Here is a 21,387-nt window from a genome sequence, read left to right as displayed (position 1 = left end):
GTACTTGCACATTCACGTTGGGAAGGGCAACTAACACTAAGTCCCTGCTCAAAATCGAATGATTCTGACGACTCTAGTGACCGTAGAAAACTAGGATATGTTGATGGAGTTGCTCAACAACACCATATTACGTTAAGACCATTTCTGCTCATTAGATTGACTTCCATTCCTGTCAACGATGAAATAATAAATAAAAATTTAAATAATTTTAGCCATCGAACAAATAAGAGATTGTTCTTACAATACTTGTTGATTAAGTTCTTCTTCAACATAATTTTACTGCCATACTATTCACAACACTGTAACTGTGTTTTTATACTGTCCAATATTCAAGAAAGAGAGAGAGTTATTATATTAAAACAAAACTCTCAATCCTCACAATGAAGGTTTATGCTAATATTTCTTTTATTCCTATTGTAGCCTTCATGGAACCAGATCGTCTTGCGAAGCGAATGCGCAAGAAGAGATCAATCAACAAACGGGAAGCACCGTACGTCATTTATCCCGAGATCTTAGTCATCGTAGACTACGACGGTTATAGGTATGTACCACTCCAGATTCCGCAATTATAATATTAAAAATATAGTTTTAAACATAAAAGTATAATTTCTTCATAAAGTAGTGGTTATTGTATAAGAGGTAAAATGGTCATAATGTTACAACGTGCCTTCCGCCCGAAGCTGAACAGTTGAATAAATTAGGACCAGTAAGACATAGAACACATAATTCCTCTCAAATATCTTCTTTTATTTCAGGAACATGAAACAAGAAGTGAGATATTTCATAATAACAACAAGACTAGCAGTCTTTGTTCTAGTCGTTATGACCACCCTCAAGCGTCCCATGCAAACACACAAACTCAGGAATATACAGCACGAAATAGAATCACTGGAGATTATCGAATTAATTAAACGAACATTCATAGAAAATAATATAATATTCTGATAAAAACTAACGCAATTTCTTTTGCAATGAATCCTCATTAGTTATGAATTGTTTAGAGTTCTAAGTGAAAATTTTCGTCGTTTTCTTTTTTGGTTCGTAGCTGAGTTAAGATTTACTAATTTGAATCAAACACTAAATCATATAATTCAACATAGTCCGTGTATATTTCATTATGCTATTAGGCAGTAGAACATTTTTGTAAAAAATGTTTTTAAATATAACACTGATATAGGCATTAAGGCGATAGGATGGCCAATTTATTTCACAGCCATTTCTTAGCTTCTAACCCAATAAAGAACATACGATTCAAATCTCATTGACTGCAATGCGAAGTTGCCTTTATACCGGCGCGCATTGTTTTCAGAATACGCTGTTATCCAGATAAAAGTCAGCTCCATTTTTTCTGTCAGCTAGTCCAGCTGCATTCCTTAGCCTTTCTTTCAGCCCAGTTTCACAATCTATATATGGGGTGTAATTTTATAATGCGAAACACAATAAATATTGAAGAGAAGTTGTAAGGAACGAATGGAAGAATTACCTGACTTGATAGTTGCCTGCGTTATAGGGCCTATGTCTGTTCAGAATTTATCGTATTCAGTCCATCAGAACACAGACCTATCTCTTCACACCTGTATGTTTCTTTTCTCAACGTTTTGATATATTTGTCGTAAATTGTAAATTGCAACTTTCTATTGCACACATGTACGTGAAATTCCATACTCACTTATTGTAGAAATGACGTGAGATTGATCTGTTAGCAAGTAGTTTTGTATGTGTTATCGCCTGTGATTATGCAGCCACCATTGCGTTATTATTTCGCGTGTCAGTATCACTGAGCTTTCACTAATGACCAATACACAAAAGGCTATCGTGACCGGGGGAGAGAACAAAAGTGTTAGTATCTTTGGGAGGGTTACTCGTGCAGCTTATTTATCTTCTTCGATGAACTAAAAGTCCCACGTTCATTTCAGAATTACTTTTGGATTGGAGTATAAAAATAGCTGTGTAGTGTTTGTGCTCTAAGATCTACACGCCATTTGTTGCAGGTTACATGGAGGAGACAATGTACAAATCAAGCGGTATTTTGTATCCTTCTGGAATGGAGTGGACCTCCGGTACAAACTACTAAAGGGACCAAAGATTCGCATCAGTATTGCAGGAATTATCATATCACGGGTAAGGAGAATCTACATGGCCAAAAATTGGCTGAATTATTTTATTTAATCTCTGTTGTCGTAAAGAGTTAACAGTTAACTTTATAATGAGAGTATTTATCAAAAACTTTCTGAATGAGTATGAAAGATTGCCAAATAAAGTAACTTTCTTCTTCCTCATATTTTGAAGCTGTAACAGAAGGTATAACAACAACCAAGTGGCAATGTCATTTGCTTATTTCAGAGGAAGCCGTGGTTCGAAAGGGAGCCATTCTGTATGAATTTCAACATGAAAAATCACGTCCCTGTGGTTGAGATATGTACAACTACAATCTTGTTTGATTAGAAGCCATAACGTTCATCGTTGCCTAGTCAATATAATAATTTAGGCTTTCCAGTTGGTTAAAAAGTGATACATTTTTAAAAAATTGAGTGGATGATCAATATTTTAACATACATTAGGTATAAGTAAAACAAAAATCAATCACATCAATTATTGTTCAGAATGCTGACATGAAACTCAAATGCGAAACATAAAAGAACTTCAGTAATTAAATGAAAAACTCAAAGTCCAGGAAATAGATATATTTTACGTTTAGGGGAAAAAGAGGGCTCACATATTTCGGTCATCAATAGACGCTCAATTTTATGATGAATAAAAGTATTACATTTTGATGCAAAAATGGGATTGATTTCGGTGTTATTGCATGCATTTAAAATTGGCATTATTGTACATATTTATTTAGCATATGGCTTTTAGTGCCGGGAGTGTAGATGTACTTGTAGAACAAAACATGCCATTCTTTGTTCATTAGTGGTTTTTTGTAGTTCTAGTGTTATATGTGTTATAATTCGTGGTTCAACAGTCTGAAAAGCTTTAAAGTTGTATTAACTCAGTCAAAACCAAAACATACAGCTTCCTTCTTAACAGACTGACTTTCTCTGACGTGAAGTTTGTTCTATTTTTACTAAACCATTGCCTATGGTTGGTCTAATCAATTTGGACACATTTTCTAAATAAATATATACAATATCAGCAGTGGAGAATCAAATTCAACAGATTTACTTAAGAAAATCTATAAATGCTAAATTTTATTGTTGCAGGGACGAGATGCCACACCTTACTTGGAAAGGAATCGTGTAGGAAGAGATGCAATTGATTCAGCAGCAGCACTTACGGACATGGGAAAGTACCTGTTCCGAGAGAGGCGGTTACCGGTCTATGACATAGCAGTTGCTGTCACCAAGTAAGAATATGGCCACCTGCCTTACAAACCACTGGTGTGGGAAAGAACATGAGGATTTAGGAAATACTTTTTTACTATGAACCAAATATGTAAATGCTGCCCATGAACAACTTAATTCTGAGCATAACAGGCAATTTTATATCTAAAAGGAAGGTTGCAAGAGATAAAGGGGCTCATAATAACGATTAAATATTTAAATATTTATTTAAATAAATATTTATTTTACTATAATATGCATTTCTTTGCATAGTTTTGCCTTTGATAACTTCTCTTTCTTGAAGAAATTTCAGGCTATGTTCTGATTTAAAAAAAGTGTGCAAATTTATAGCACTGAGAAAAGAATTACTTTTTGCAATAACTGGTATAATATGGTTCTTTTATTTCATCTTTAAACTCATTACAGTACTCTATAATATAGTCTTTTGTAGGGCTAGGTTTCACCAGCTGATGATTGCATTCTTTCGAATAGTTCCAAGCCAACACACAAATCCCAGCAACATTAATATTAAAAGTTGTAACAAAAAATAATATCTTTCATATCAGATAGCTCCTTAATTGTCCTTATAAGGCTAAAATTTCCATTCCAGTTCCTCATACCAAAGAAAAAACTGAGTCTGAGATGGGAAACGAACTAACTGCAGTTAGTCCAGAATGATGAAAATGTAATCTAAACCTGTCATAATTTTCCTCTGGAGTCCAAGGCCTATTTATCAATAGCTGTCTTCCTTCAGGCAATATTGGGAGTAATGTGTTAGCATGGTGAATCCCATTGCTAGCAGTCAACTTTCATTGTCAGTATGAGATAAATAAGTGAAAATGTACAACAGTAATAGTTCATAGCATTGTCTATCATGATAGTAAAGGAAGTCATGTTTCAAAAAGATCTGTAAGTATTAAGTCTCACTAAACTTAAGTCAGTAGCACTGTACACTTCATTGCACAAAAACTGAACAAATTCTTGTATGGAAGAAGCAGAGTCAAACTTCCTAAACCTCATTCCATGCTATCGTCAAACGCAATAAAATATTTAGTGCCATACTCTTTAATATACATTTGTCCAAAATACACTTTGCCAGTAAACCTATGTAATTCTCTTATGTTAGAAAAGTGGCAAGTAGCTCTTAGGACAATTTGCAGTAAATGTTTATCATTTTGAGTGGTTCTAAAATTGTTGAAGTGCACCCTTTTATTGGCAAAGTATAGGAATTCCTATGATAATGTGCTCCTTCCTTCCAGTCATGCTTGCATTCAGGCATTTCAAAATTTTCAGCTGATCATTTTTTATGTCAGAAAGCATATATTGATAACAGGACATTTAGGAACACCACAATGGCACCCTCAGCCATAACCAGGTAAAGTTTTGTTTTAAGACCTGAATATATCATCACCATGATGTTCCAAAATTAACTGGGTGCCTCTGTATCAATAATTGAATGGATTGACAATTAAAGCAAAGTACAAGTATCTTGCTGCACAACATAAATAGAACTGTTTCTTCTCTGCCTTATTGCAAAAAGGAACTTTTTTCCTGTGTAACATTATAGAAAAAACACTACAATGAAAAATTATTGTTTGACTGTTTGGACAATACTCAAGAATAATTATAAAAGGCTTAGTTAAAAGGAATGAGCCCCTTTGTGTCCAGTAATGTTCAAATCATCTAACCAATTCTTCTTACCTCTTTGCTATTTAACAGAATATTCCTAAACATTTCTGTGTTATACTGTAAACAGAACTGAGCTGAAAATGTTCAAAAGTTCCAGACATTAGCTACAGAGTAGAGAGTGGTCTTGCCCTTGCCAAGTTCATTGTTCCCACACTCATTCTCTAATATATTATGTTGTACCCTGGTCAGAAATGTGGAACTTTAATTTCATGCTCTAGGAACACCCAATGTTTTCAGCTCAAATCTCATCAAATTTTTTAAATTGAATACAGTTATTTTCTTTCTTCATTATTCGTAGATCTCCACTAATTTTCCTCAGTATAAATTATTCCTTTAATATGCTACTTTGTTAATCTATTCAGTAATGTTACTTAGGTTAAAATCATCTAGTTAGAATTTATTCATGTGTTTTTAATATAATCTTTCTCTCTTCTATATGGTATTCCTATTTATTTGCTCTTCTCTTTCATTTATTATTTCTCTTTCATATAATCCAGTTTTAATACTTATGTCTATATTTATTATATTACTTTAATTTCCCTTATTTGTATATGTTCAGCATATTCTTGAACTGTTTTAACATTTTTAAAGTATAAAAACATTGTCTTCTACAACTTCAAAACATAAATTAAGAAGAATAATGTTATGATTCATTTATATAATCGGTACTTGAAGTGGGACGAAAGAGGATGTAGCTCGATTATTCTTCAGGTATCTCTGGCTCTTAACCCTGTCAAATATTTGTGACTATTAAATGCATAGTATTTTAAAATAGTCATTATTAACTTATCAACCAAAACTGCTCCAGGCATCCTAAGTGTGAGTTAGGTATAGGGTGATTACAACGGTAGATATTCTGTCATTATTTGATTAGTGAGAAATTACATTTCTCATAATTTTGTGCACTGTTCATTTCTTTGGTGAATTAGAGCCAGAAGAGATTAGGTTTCATGAAGTCACAACAAACTAGATATCTCTAAGGTAATTTATTTCTGCTTAAATAGATTAGTATATGTACACTGAAATAACTTCTATTCCACTGAAGATATCAACATTCTGGTTTCTTATTCTTAAATCATATTAAAGGGCTCTTAAAACGTGCTGCATTTTTCCATGGGATTAACATAGGTATTAACATTTTCATTCAATCCGAGGTTCATTTGATTGTTGAAAGCGATGTTAATAAGCTACCAAATGCTTGCTAGGCCTATCATGGATCTTTGCATTAATATTTTGTTATGCACTAGCTGGTTGATGCCTGACATCTATAACAAATGTCTGAACTGTTATAATAGATGGCAAAAAATCAGAATGGTTTAGAACAGACAGAGGAGTTTGACAAGGAAGTGTACTTTCACCAGTGCTCTTTAATATAGTGATGGACAACATTATGAGGAAAGTTCACCAAGGGTCAACAGCAAATGATATGAAAGTTATAGCATATGCAGACAATGTAATGATATGGGAAGAAAATGAACAAAAATTTGAAGAACAACTAAATACCTAGCAGAGGGCAATTGAAGAAGCAGACATGCAAATAAGTTTGATGAAAAGTGAGGTAATGAAAATCAGTAGAGAAAACAAAAAAATGAAGGATGTTAGGTGTAATGAAAAAATTCTTAAATAAGTAAATGCTTTTAAATACCTAGGAAGTAAGCTAACTGGGAAAGGAAGCATCAAGGAAGAAATTTTGGAGAGGATAGGAAATTGCTCAAAATTTTATTACTGTGTACAAGACATAATTAGAAATTGGAAAGTACCTAACAAAGCAAAAATCATGATATATAAATGGTATTATTTGCCAATACTGACCTATGGAGCAGAATGTTGGTCTTGGACAAAAAAAGATCTGAGTAGATAACAAGCAACAGAGATGAAATTTCTGTGAGGGATCCTGTGTAAAACAAGGAGGGGCAAGATAAGAAATGAAACCATACCAAACACACTACAGATCAACCCTCTAAAAGAAACTATGGAGAGAAATAGACTGAAATGGTTCGGCCATGTCAAAAGAATGGGACAAGAAAGATTACCAAGAAGAGCTCTACAATGGACAGAATCTGGAAGAAGATGAATTGAAAGACCACGAACAAGATGGAAGGATCAGGTGGTGGATGACATAAATCGGAGAGGACTACAGTGGCAGACAGTAATGAACGATAGAATGTGGGAAAAAGAGAAGATTGGAAGAGGCTCTGTGAACGACCTGCATACGCAGATATGTATCAAGAAGAAGAAGGGAAGATTAACATTAACTTCATACTTTTTTAATAGAATTATAGTAATTTCTGATCCTAGCAGGAAATTTGCAAATTTACCACTTCAAGCATGTTATTAATTCACACATGAGGCAATTAATTTTTGAAATATCGATAATACTTCCATTTACATTTCACTGGTTTTGCCATATCAGACAGTAGTCTTAACTAAAGCTTTATTGTCTCTATTTTGAAAATGTCATTCAACCTGTTAACTTGACAGTAGCTGGCACATCACTGGAGCAAGTCCAACACTTTAAGTATCTCAGCAGCATATTTGATCACAGCTGGAACAGTGTTGTTGAAATTAAGTTCTGGACTGAACAGGTAAGGACTGCATTGAAGAGAATGAGCAAACTTCTCTGTGACAGGGACTTTAAGATCAATCTCTTTGTTTACTTTGGTGTTACGTATTTTCTGTCTTACTTTATGGTGCCAAAACTTGACCCTAACAGAGAACAGAACCAAAAGACTTTGACCCTTTGAGATGTGGTGCTACCGACACTTGCTCAGAATATCACAGGTTGACAGAGTACATAACACTGAAGTACTCCAACACCTGAACAAAGGTGCACAACATCAAAAAGAAGGAACTGGATTACTTTGGCCATATTATTCAAAATGATAAATATAGAATCCTTCAGCTTACAAGATAAAATTAAAGATAGGGGGAGTAGGGGAATCTACGAGAATGGTATGGGCTCAGTATTCCCCTCTTTTCCAAGTTGCTGAGAACAAGAACCAGATCACTCTGATGAGAGCCAACATCTGATGGGGATATAGTACAAGAAGAAGAGGAAGAAGAAGAATACAGTTGAATAGAAAAATGAAAATAACACTACAGAACTGAACTGCTTCATTCAGAATGCAAGTTAATAATATCCCAGTTAGATTTAATTGGCAATGATCGAAGTGGACTGGGCATTGGAATATACTACAGTATCATCTGTTTAAGTGTTATGACACTAATGGGAATTTTGCATGTAAATATGTTTTAGGCAATGGGATTTTTGCTTTATGTAATGAAGACACTAGGCCTATGCTGATTTGCAGCTCACAGTCACTCATTGGTTGATTGTAGGTGGAATTAAAAAAGACCAATGGGTACCAATGAACTGGAGTGGATAGAGAGGAAAGCAGTTAGGTATGTTGTGGGAGATTACAGAAAGACTAGCAGTATTAGTGTCATGCTAAGGAAACTTGGGTGGAAGAGTTTAACAGAAAGGAGGTTTAGAGCAAGATTGGGGATATGTACCTGGCATACACAGAGGAAAGTACTTAGGAGGATACTGGAAAGAGATTAAAGACTGAAGGTGTTTATAGTAGGTTTGATCATGAGTCTAAGATAAGATTAAGCCAATGGCAAAATAACTCGGGCAAATATTCGTTTGTGGGAAGCAGGGAAAGAGAATGGAACAGCTTACCAAAGGGCATCTTTAACACTTTCCCAAAAGATCTGCATTCATTCAAATGTAGAATGAGGTCAAGGCAGGAGAAAATTAGAACTCAGTGGGAGACAATATCATAGTATCATAAGTGTAAATATGTTTATATGTATTTCTTATGATTTTGCCACTGGGGGAAACAACCCATTTGCAACATAAATGTTCTGATTCTGATTTGAAAAGGAACTTCCCAATTAGTGGTCCTCCTATTAATATTTCTGTTTTATTATGTATGCGAAATGTTCATCATCAATGGCAATACATATCTGTAGCCTTTTCTCTATAGATGATGCCACAGACCAAAGAATTTCCCTTGATATTGCAGCACATGCTGTGATGTTACTGACCAACACCAATCTATAAATATAAACCTACAACTCCTGTTTTTAGTTCACCTGTCATAACACACTGTAGACCCAGGGGATACATAACATGGCACTTACAAAATTACTTTAGATTACAAGGAAACGGCTTACTTTGATAGTGAATGCCATCTGATATGGCAAGACCGCTCTCAACTACTAGCAATGCAAATTGAAGTATCATTCATATTTCAAAACGTAATTTTTCAGTGTGTGAATTGACTGCATGTCTGAAGTCATAATAGTACAAACTGTTCTGCTGGTGCAAGAAATTACTGTAGTACCATTTTAAAAAATGAAGTTTTTGTCAATATCTTTGTTATTAATAATCCCATGAGAAAAGTAGCACAATGTTGCATGAGCCCCTTAACACCATCCAATAATATGAAAACATAATATCAATATCCTTAATGGATAAGAAGTTACTTTAGTGTAATATCTTAGGTAAATAACCCTGCATATAAAATATTGTCTGTGCGGTTAGGGGCGCGCGGCTGTGAGCTTGCATCCAGGAGATAGTGGGTTTGAATCCCACTGTCGGCAGCCCTGAAGATGGTTTTTATAACAGGCTAATGCTGGGGCTGTACCTTAATTAAGACCACGGCCGCCTCCTTCCAACTCCTAGTCATTTCCTATCCCACCGTTGCCATAAGACCTATCTGTGTCGGTGCGACCTAAAGCCACTAGCAAAAAAAAAAAAAGGATGGCTAACTTTCACCCCTTTGTTATTTATTGGAACAGTACGTGAATACCAGTGTCCTTAAGATTTTCTCTCTATAATTAGAACAAAATTCATAACATTTGCTACAGAATGCAGAGTAATTTTGTCTTCTATATAATATGTTGACATGAAATAGTATTTAACAGTGCATATTTACACTGTCAAATGTTTCACCCATACTATGATGTGGTATTTCAAGGAGAGTCCACACTAGAAACATTAGATAATACTGTAATGATAACAGCTGCATAAGCTCAGTTCCATATTAGTATTCTACTGCAGCTTAAACAAGGTACAGTTCTGTATTTTGAGAATGAACTAGATGACTTTCCATCCCACTTTAAGCCCTGATTATAACAATGATTACATATTCCATTATAATAATCCATAATTTCCATCTTCTTCAAGTAAAAATCATCAAAAGTAAATGTTTTTGAATCCATAAAGAAAGGAGAATTGAATTGAAATAAGATTCAATGATCTTAACATATAGCTGATGTCCATAAGAGAAGGAAGCTTTGGATGTTTTTATTTGCCACTTCAGAGATACCCTTTACTTAAGGTATTCCTTCATTCCTTCCTTCCTTCCTTCCTTCCTTCCTTCCTTCCTTCCTTCCTTCCTTCCTTCTAATCTCTAGGCACGTGGAAGTAGCTAATCACCCATCGCTGAAATTCTACACACAGCATGGACTCAATATTTTATACTACAGTATTTCATTTTTAGTCCCTCTCTCACTTGATGCGGCACCTTCCTCTCTCTCCCCTATACCGGTATTCTTTTTCTTCTTCAAATTATTTTGTGAAAATTGTTGCTTTACTAAGCACTTGGTAATTCAAAGAAATCTCTTATTAATTGGCGATTCTATTTCTCTCCGTCCCCCTTCGTATACTGTACATGTCAAATAATTATATTTTATTTTCTGTTATTTATTATTTTAAATTTCATTTATTGATTATCACCATTTTAATATTCATTTATCAGAAACCAGTCTCAGTCTGTATTATTCTGCACGTTTACCTCTATCTGCTAGTCTCTAAAATGACTGTTTCATACTTTGTTTCAGTATAATCTATAGTTTTTCACTCTCATTCTTTTAACATTTCTAAATTCAGTTTTTACCTTTTGAGTCTCCTGGAGTATCCTTTCATCACCAAGTGCTAACATATTTTTACATTAACCTTGTCTGAAAGCATGAATTAGATAATACGTCTGAATGCTCTTCTAGGGTTTCCTGTTTTATACAGAATATTCCAATGCTTCTTTAGTAACTATTAGTATCCCAAATATTTTCTGTGCTTACTGGATCTTTATTGTAGTTGCATGCTTTTCAATTAGGTACTATCATTAGGCCTACCAATGCATTACTGTTGTCAGTAAAAACTAATATTTATTATTTTATTCCCACTAGCTTTCTTGATTTTTAACTTTACCTATTAATTAAACCTTCATCAATTTAAATAACAGTAATCCCTCTCCTTTAAATGAATTGAATGGATTTCATATTAATCTGTCTGCACATTGACTCATATTTTTCATTGTATGGAAAAGCTTCTTATTTGCCTTATAATCAGGGTGACCATATCTTCCGTTTTCACTGGGACAATCTTGTTATTTTATTTTGTCCTTAACATTGGTTTTCCAGTCAGTCTCATTCTCAAAACAATTTTATTAATTAGAAATATATATTATTTTACATTTTGATAGCGGATGGAAATGTAAAGTTTAATGATCTGGTATTTTATATACATAAACTCGCTAAAAGACCAAGGAAATCAGTTATTCTTAAGCTCTGCCTTTTCTCTTTATTTCAGTGACCTTTTTCCAGATATCTTATTTATGTTTTGAATTATGACTTACAAAGATAGAATATAGTATTATTTCATCATACCAATTTTTAAGTTAATGAAGTTTTGGGCTATCGAGAAAAATAATATTGATTTTTAACTTTATAATGCTGAGGGTTGGTGTATCCCCTTTAATGATTCATTTAATGTTGAGTAAAATAAAAACTTGTATGAAAACTGCAGAAAAGTGACTAAAATGTTGACATATCTTGTAATTCATAACTAAATGAACTATGGCAATTGTTTGTTGTTTTCTTGATACCACATTAAAAATAAAATTTTGAGAACATATGTCCCATTCTGAACCTTCAGAAATATGGTCACCCTACTCATAGCATGAAAATGAACCTCACTTTGTTCTCTGCTGTCTAATTAAATGCATTCTCAAAATTATAAAACATATTTGAACTTTTCTATAGTAGTTCTCACTAACAAGATGCATGTCAGAGAAACTCTAGATGGCATTGAGATAAGTGCCTAAATGTATCATTCTATTAACTGAGCTTCTCTTTCCATTAACGTTTCTCATCATATACATATTATCATTGCATTTCACTTATTGCATTGTAGAGAATGTTTCCTCATGTGTATTACAACTCTGTGTATATTACATCTAGTAAACAAACAAAAGTGCTTTACAGTATTTCTATTACTGCATTGCAAGAAAATAATTTATAAAAATAACTTGCTTAAAAGCCAGTTTCTCATAGTAAATTTCTTTTTTTAATATTAAGTTACACCAGACTTTCAATTTAGCCACTCCTTTGTCTACCTGTTTCTATCTATCTATCTATCTATCTATCTATCTATCTATCTAACACACTGGGCTAGTTTACTAGTAGTTTTACTACTAGCTAATACTGGCAATCAAGTCAGATGTTAAAGAAATTCTCTGAATGTGACTTCTATCTTCTGTGGGTATTAGGCATGATGCAGAAAGAGGCTTATTGCATATGGGTGTGAGACTGTTATGTGAGGAAATAAACAACTTAGAAGATAATGAAGAAGAAAACGGAAGTGTGTTTTAGACTGATTAAGAACAAACTACACAACTCTGCAGATCTAATCAGAGAATTGGCAGACATAGATCCCAAAGGTTATAGGAATATTTTGAGGATGGTAGAGTCTAACTTTGAAAAACTGCTTCAGATGGTGTCATATCTGACAAGAAAAATAAGCAGTGCGATGACTGATAAGAAAATCAAGATGATGATGATTATTATTATTATTATTATTATTATTATTATTATTATTATTATTATTAATATTATTATTAATATTATTATTATTATTATTATTATTATTATTGACAATATACATTATTTATTCAAGAGTATCAGATTAATTTTTACTTAGAAGTAAAATGTGTATTAATGGTTTTAAAAAGATCATTTTTTAATTCCTTACATTTGGGTTTATTCATCAGACAGTCATGTTAAATATTACAGCTACAGTAGAGTCTCGCTCATCCGACCTTCGCTTATCCGACATTCCGTGTTATCCGACACTGGTAGACTTAATTTGAACTTTAGGTGGAGACTAAATTCAGGCACACCCGCTGTGGAGGGTGCGACTATGGGACAAGCACTGGCCTGACCGCTGGCGGTAGGACAGTTTTTTTCTCAAGGACAGGTGCAGTGAGTCATCAGTCATTGTTCATTGTAGTATTGGTTGGGTGCGGATGTTCTAGTTTTCATATCCTCTGTGAGTATAGCGAGTAAATGGAAGAAAGTGATTGTTTCTATAGAAGACGAGTGCATTAAAGAGACTGGACAAAGGGGAAATTCTTCAAAATGTGGCTCCAGATTATGGATGTTGGATGTGTTACTGTGGCAGACTGGAAAAAACAGAGGGAAGAAATTTAAAAGTGGTGCTCTACCAGAGCAGAGAAAAAATGAAAAATGTGAGTCCGAAAAAGTAAGTGAAGCACTATTTATTTGGTTATCTCAACACCGGGAGAAGGACCTGCCAATATCTGGCCCCATTCTACAGGAAAAGGCTGCGTATTTCCAGAAGGGGTTTAATGAAGGGGGCCCTAATTTTCCTGCCAGTGCTGGGTGGCTTGATCGGTGGAAAAAAAGGTACGGCATTAGGCAGCTTAATATCTGTGGAGAAAAGTTTCCTTTCGTAAGACATCTGGAATGTTTTCGTTCAATACTGTATGTACTGTACAATTGAATTGATAATTCAATAAACAGAGTACCGTAAAACATGTCATTGTTTTAGTACTAGAGTATAGCCTTGCTGATTGTTTCAGTTCATTTTAGAAGTTATTCTGTATTATCCGACATTTTCGGTGATCCGACGTACTCCAGGTCCCGTTTAGGTCGGATAATCGAGACTCTACTGTATATACGATAATGTCCTATGGGAAGATAGCACAGTGTAACAAAAGGTAGACTAACTGTGCTCTTTCCACAGTTCACCTTCAACATCATTCTAGTCACAGATGTTGCACAAGGCGTGCTATAAGACTTAAAGTCCGTGTTGGTTTGATGAATGATGAGAAATCACAGCTTCATTGGTGGAGAAGTCAATGAGAGTGGTATTTAGGATATTCTGGTGAGATGGTGAATCAAGGCAATTGAGTCATTCAACTGATATCAAATTTATCCTGGAGTAAAGCGAAGTTCCTGACAGGTGATTCAGTTGGTTGCTAAATGTTTAGCAAAACTGTCATACTCACCTTCAGATGTTTAAAGTCTGTGATTTGTTATCTACTCTGTTTTAATGAATAGTCAACCATGTTGCTTGCAGAGTGAGTCAAACTATACTATTACACAATTAGCTGCCAGTAATCAGCAGGGGGCTGTCACTCAGGTCGAGGCATGTGATATGATATCACTAGCTGCAAGTAAACCGCTTGCCAGAAAGCAATATCATCCCCGTTTTTGAGTGTCACATTTGGCTAGTACCGGTAACTACCGAGACCTCATTGCTATTAAACTAGCTCAGTGTGCCACAGGCTTATCTATCTACACTATCCAATCTCTCCATCTTTCGGTCTACATTCTCTGCATTTTCTTATCTTCATTAACAATAGAATCCTGTCTCTCTCACAAAATGTCATTTCTCTCTCTTATTATTTTCATATTATTCTGATTATCTCTGAATTTATAGTGACAGTTTATATATCTGATATTACATAGGATTCAAATCTGAATACAGTAATGGCTAATATCCTTAAAGTTTAGCCACTTAAAACTGCAATATACAGGTTATCATCATCAAATATCGGATAAGAAATCATCGGTTACTCAAAGCTTCTACGAAGGTTTGGTTGACTTCTAGTCAAGTAAACTCCATCTAGCTTCCTTTTATGTTTTTAAGCCTTTTTTGTGTATTATTATCAAAGTATAATGCATTGCTATAGGTCTGTGCACTTGCGTAAGAATCCTCCCATGACAGTGGTGTTGCTTGCTGTCTAGGTATGACATGTGCCGCCGCAGAAAGGGCGGGCGTTGTACCAAAGGAACTGCTGGTATGTGAACGTCAAGAGATGCCCATATTCTCCTGTATATACAGTTGTAGAGTATTGTATAGTGGTAGTGGGTGGTTGTGTATGCTAGATATATGCAATTAACAAAATGGGCTAGTTGGGATTGTAAAGCTCAGTATATCTAAGAGAACTTCAGGCCCTATTACAAAAATAAACATTCTTGTAACTATTACTAATCTGCTGCTGAGTAAAATATTGACCAAGAATTGTCTACCACTAACATTTTTTCAGTAAGTTATCTTAAATCTAACATTTGAAATATGTCTGCCTCAATGATCGAGCACTATAAAATAAATGTCAATATTCCAATTATTTTATTTATGATACAAAAAAATTACAAGTAAGACCTTGAATATCAGCATAACAGAACTTATTAATATTTTAAAAGTGAATAGATGCTATTTTAGTCTCAGTGGCTCAGTTTTTATGTAAAAAGTAGGTCTTAAATTGCTGATTATGTTTTCATAATGTCAAAAACTGTGCCAATTGGACCCTTGACACTTTGACACACTTAATCACAGTGCAAATAAAATTGAATTAATAGAGAAAAATCATGTATGTTCTGTATGATGTAACAATCAGTAAAATGTAACAAACACTTATCATGGAAGGGCTAACACAACAATCCTGTGGCAGTAGAGAATAAAACATACCGGTATTGTGTTAATTGGTAAAAACTTGAAAGCAACCAAATGGACATCCAATGAAGCGATGGAAAGAAAATGCAAGACCAGAATGGGCCACGTGGCCCCATACTTGAAGGATGATGATGACAATGACGATGATGATGTTAATTGGTAAGGAAAGGCATGCAGTGAGTGATAAATATTAATCATATTTGTCATAAAGTAAATGTTTACCATGATATATTTTAACAACTAATTCCGTATATGGAATGCATCAGCTTATTTCTGTTCAAAGAAGAAATCAACAAAATCAGCAGACCATATCTTGATGCTTCTGATAGATAATGCAATGAGCTCATAAACGGGTAAAGTTAAGCACTAAATTCCATATTCTATGGCTTGATTTTTAACTACTACTGTTGTTGTTGTTGTTGTTATTATTATTATTATTATTATTATTATTATTATTATTATTATTATTATTATTATTATTATTATTATTGTTGTTGTTGTTGTTGTTGTTGTTGTTGTTTAGGTCATCATTCCATAGACTGATTTGATGCAGCTCTCCATGCCATCCTATCCCACGCTAACCTTTTCATTCTACATAACTGTTACATCCTACATCTTCTCTAACCTGTTTAAATAAAGCAGTTTTCTGGTATGCACCAACAATAATAATAATAATAAGAAGAAGAAGGTGCACTCAGTTGAGCATAGTACAGAATATTATCATTTAGACTTTCACGGCCCGTGTAACTATTCATGAGGTATATTTTTGGGCTTATGCCGTGTAATTAATTATAAAAATGAGTGTGTTTTTATAATTAATTACATGGCATAAGCCCAAAAATATACCTCATGAATAGTACAGAATCTTAGTCCTTACTGTAGTCTGTGATCAACTTTATTCTTTTCGTGCACTTTAGTATGTGGTATGTGTCACAACTTTTACCGCACAACACACATGCTATCTATGTCTGGTTTGTGGAATCTCTTGTTAATACACAGCTTGTAGTGAAAGCCGTGTACTGAAAGTCTGGCTATTACATGTCTTTGCTTCTGGCTCTCTCTGGTCCAGGACTTCTCCACCATAGCAGGCGAGCTGTAGAATCCTGGCTGTATTTCTTCTCTCTTCTTATTCTGTTTCCTTAGTAGCTCTTGATATAGTCCTGTTGATGGTAGGTGGTGTTGGATCCTGGTGTCCTCTATGAAGTAGGTTTCTCCCATTATCTCATATAGGAGTCATGATGAGGCTGTCTTCTCTGCTCCCATTGCTCTTTTCCCAGATGATCTGTGATGATCGGGGCTATTGCACTTCTCAATAGTGCCATTACTGTGCTAATAGACAGATTCTTAATATTCTTAATGAAGTACATTGCCCTGATTGCTGCTGCTGTTCTTCCTTCTATGTGAAAACTATATGATGATGCTGTTGTTTGCAGTGTAACCCCTAGGTATTTGAATTTGTTAACTCTCTGTAGTGGAGTGCCTGAAAACACTATTTTGACAGTTGCTGCTGATTTTTCACCCTTCCTAAAAGTCATCTGTACAGTTTTCCCTTGGTTTATAGTGACATCATTTTCCCTGGCCCAATTCTCCAGCTTGTTGCATCAAGAATGATGAGATCATTTCTACACTAAATGATCTTGTATGAACTGTTTGAAGATCAAACCAAACCAAGCCCTATGGTTCAACAACCCTGAAGGGCCATAGCCTACCAAGCGACCGCTGCTCAGCCCGAAGGCCTGCAGGTTACGAGTTGTCATGTGGTCAGCACGACAGATCCTCTCAGCTGTAAGAGGCAGGCACACTACCCCTACACTGCGGGGCTGGCTTTGAAGATCAAAAAACTGGAAACTAAATAATAATCAGATGTTAGCAGTTATTTGCTGCAAAAATTGAGCCACTGTGACCAGAATATAATTTGACTTATTTTGTTTTTGAGTTTCTATTAACACCTAAATATTACTGAAGTTTCTCATTTCAATCAATTAAACTTGTATTACCGTTCTCAGTTCAATAATTTGAAGTTCTCCTAGATATATGCTAGAGATGGTGCTAGAGTGGGGATAATGTGATGATTTTTTTTTTTTCCCTTATATTTCCACCTCCAGAAGAAGATGTGTCTTTATGCTTGCTTCTTACAGCTGTTGGCATTTTAGAGATATGGCTTTTTTTTGCAGATTAGACATGTGCAGGAGACAGTTTGCTAATGACGTGTGCAACCGAGGTACTGCAGGTAGGTTACTGTATTTGTTGTGCTCAAGCTTAAGTTGGAGAAGTGACATTGCCAAAACTGAGTAGATAGCTTGGAAAGTCTCCTAAATCAGTTAAATAATACATTTCTCAGCTCAGAAAATAACTTTGAGTGTCAATAATATGCTGTACAAATTATTTTTTAAACATGATGTATTTTAACACATCAGCTTTATACCCATTAGGACTAATAATTATAACACTGTGATTTAATTGAGGACACACTATACTTTTATAGGTACAAAATTTTACCAAACATAATTAGACTCCACAATTATTTTCATGCTCTAATAATAAATATGCTATAGTCATGCACACTACTTCCAAACAAAGGAAAATAAAATAGAATGTTTAATCTAAAATAAAATTTAGATTAAGTACTCTAAATAAAATACTTGGTAACTGATCAGTACCAGAGATTACCTCTCATTCTTATTCTACATCCTTGAAGTATTTTTCAAAATCTTAGTAATTCAGAATGCTGACTTACCTGTTCTAAACAGAGTCAAAACTCGCTGAATCTTAGTTCACTTAAATACTTAGTTGAAAGATTAATCTATTTTTCTGTGATGTATTATGCATAGCTCAACCTTACAAACCAGAATGATTAAATATTGACTTCAGAAATATTTTTAAAGACAGTGATGAAATTTAAATTGAACAATCTCAGTTTCCATAATCATAAGTAGGCCTACAAAATTTACACTGCCAATATGCTGAGAAACCTACATTTTTTAAATAATTCAATCACTCATCTTCTTAGCATTTGAATATATTGAGTATTATCCAGTCCAGATTAATTGAAATAAGATGCATGTCACTTCTCTTATTTAAGAAAAAAATCCATGTATAATTTTATAAAATTTTAAAAGTTAAAAGCTACCCTCTAAAATAATATGCCCTGAAAAAAATTTAACAGAACATTCAAACTCAAAAATAAAATTAAACAGTTTCACAACTTTTTCCCTCTTGAAAATCTTTTTTATGCTAACCAAGACTGCACTACAGACAAGATATGACACAAAACAAGAATTAAACTTTTCAGTAAACCTTCAATTGAAAAGAAGTTATACCTTCATTAAAAAGATCTTCCACATCAGCAGTAATTCCAGGAAAGGTACCATTTCTGTCTATTACTTCTCCTCATAAAATGGAAGTATAATCATTATTATACAAAAAGACCTTTTCTATTTGAAGATATTTCAACAATTGACTTTTCTCATAATTTTCTAAAAAACAAATCTCTAAAAATCTCCAGTTATCTTTTAAAATAAAAGCACTCAGACTTTGGATGTTTTCCTACCTGATTCCTAAATATGTCTTAGCCCATAACCAGAAGATGAAGAACAAAAGTACACATAGTTGAAGAGCATATTTCCAAAATGTTGTAAAGTACTACCATAGGGCAAGAAAAAAAAGAAAATTTTACATAAGAAGCATGTTGGCCTGTGTATAATTTACAAAATATTTCAGATGAAGAAGAGCCTGAGTATACAAAGGACAAAAAAAGAACTTGCAGATTTACGTGACAGTAGAATCTAACCCACAAGGAAATGACTTTTCATTCCAAACATCTGAAATGTATTGCTGGTGACCTGAGATTTGATCTGCAGCCAACTTAATCAGAAGCCAATCACGCGACTATACCGTCATCCTCTCACCTCCGAAAGACAACGGAGAGGGAGAGCGATAATGGTGTACGGCAGATAAAAATGCTAAACATATTTAGATATTTCAGTAACAAACAGAAGTGCCAGTGGATTGGTACAGTAGTTAACTTCATAGGGGCAAAAGACCCACATGGGTCGACACCCTGAACAAATAACATTAAAAAAAAACTTCATAATTCGATCGAACTTAGAAAATATAATTAAAAATGAAGTGCTTTTAATAGGATGTAACGGTTTAGTTTCCAGTTCATCCAGTTTGTTTTTATTAGCTACGTGTTCAGGTTTGGGTAATATCTTTAGAATACCCCCTGCGGATGGAGGCACCTTGGTGTACATGGGGTCATGCCCTTTCTTCATTAACCATCCCTGTTTTGAATGAACAATTTATAGAAAATAAATAATAACAATAATAATAATTTTCTAAGTCCCTTTGCTCAAGTGTGGGACACAGATGTGCACCTGCCATTTCTCCCTGCCAGTATGCACAATACTTGTTTCTCAATGTCTTTCTGTTGAAATTCTGTACACTCCTCTGATCTCACAGTCTTCATCAATCATTTCCTTGATTTTTGAAGATCTTTTTTCTTTCACTTCTTTTTAAAAGTATCTTCTGGCCATGCCACTTAAGTCTGTATTTCCACATAAAGCCAATCATCAACTTGATTACCACCTCTTTCCAGATTACAACTTCCTTATCTTATATTCATCATCTTTTGGTTCATTGTTCTCATGAATTTCATTTCTGTTGCTTAAATTTTGCTGTTGTCCTTGCCTAATACAGTACAACATTTTCAAGCCATACAAATATGAATAGGATAAAAATATGCATTTTCTTGTAGCCTGTTGAGTATTACTAATAGACAGTATTGTCCTTTGAGAAGATGCTTCCCAGTTAACAGTATACATTATCTTATTCAATCTTTATAATGACTATTTATGGAACTGGTACTTGCAACATTTAAGAAATGCACTCTTCATATCTACAATTACATTTGAGACAAAGTGACTTCTAGACATTTGCCTTCGACATTTATGCTATTGACTTTGTTCTTATTCTTGTTCTCTCTGTCCTACTGTGGCCTTCCAGGAAGCAGGAGTGTAAGGTAAGCTGAGCTTTAAATTACAGCAAAAGAGGAGAAAATACCCTGCTAAACTTCTGCTTGCATCAATATTCTTTTGTCAATTGACTGTTGCAAGAAATTGAATAGGAATAGCTGCATAGCAGTTATGCATAGTTGCAAATTCATCCACATGAAATGTTTCTATAGTCAAGATACTTTTAGTGATTCTTACACTTCATAGAATTTTCAAAACCACAGAGTAACAAAAGCTATGATGTAAATGTTCACAAATATTTTACTGAGTTTGTTTATTCATTTCAATCAAAAATGTTACTGTTTCAGAAAGAATATCAACTCAGTAGTTTATTCAGATAACTATAACACAGTCCAAATGTACTTTTATTTTAGATATTAGTGATAAAAAAGTTTTTAAAGGAAAATAAAAATGAATATAAGGTAGTTTGGTTAGTTTCTGTAAACTTTATACTGCTACGAAGATAAGAAATCTTGTATCAATGGGCATAAAACTGGAGGAAGGAAATTTCCAAGAATGCCCATTGCTCCTGAGACTTCATTTTATTGAAAAGTAAACTTAACATAGCAAAGTTACACATGGACAGTTATCTTAA

The 21,387-nt window shown here is 34.1% G+C and overlaps 1 protein-coding gene across 5 annotated transcripts in view; it reads left to right on the top strand.

Annotated features, from left to right (window-relative positions):
- The window catches only part of sona (sol narae), a 679,307-nt gene that overhangs the window by 600,270 nt on the left and 57,650 nt on the right, over positions 1–21,387 (top strand). For 4 of the 5 annotated variants that reach the window (XM_067143283.2, XM_067143282.2, XM_067143285.2 and 1 more), the window contains 4 exons: positions 421–541; positions 1,992–2,121; positions 3,204–3,346; positions 17,955–18,010. In XM_067143283.2, coding sequence (XP_066999384.2) covers positions 421–541; positions 1,992–2,121; positions 3,204–3,346; positions 17,955–18,010 — 450 coding nt within the window. Of the gene's footprint in view, positions 1–420; positions 542–1,991; positions 2,122–3,203; positions 3,347–15,071; positions 15,125–17,954; positions 18,011–21,387 lie in introns of all 5 variants that reach the window. The other variant, XM_067143284.2, reaches the window with a different exon arrangement.

Source organism: Anabrus simplex, chromosome 3 (assembly GCF_040414725.1).
Source record: "Anabrus simplex isolate iqAnaSimp1 chromosome 3, ASM4041472v1, whole genome shotgun sequence".
NCBI classification, from domain to species: domain Eukaryota; kingdom Metazoa; phylum Arthropoda; class Insecta; order Orthoptera; family Tettigoniidae; genus Anabrus; species Anabrus simplex.
Note: the sequence above shows the minus strand (reverse complement) of the source record. Positions and strands in the feature narration are given on the sequence as shown.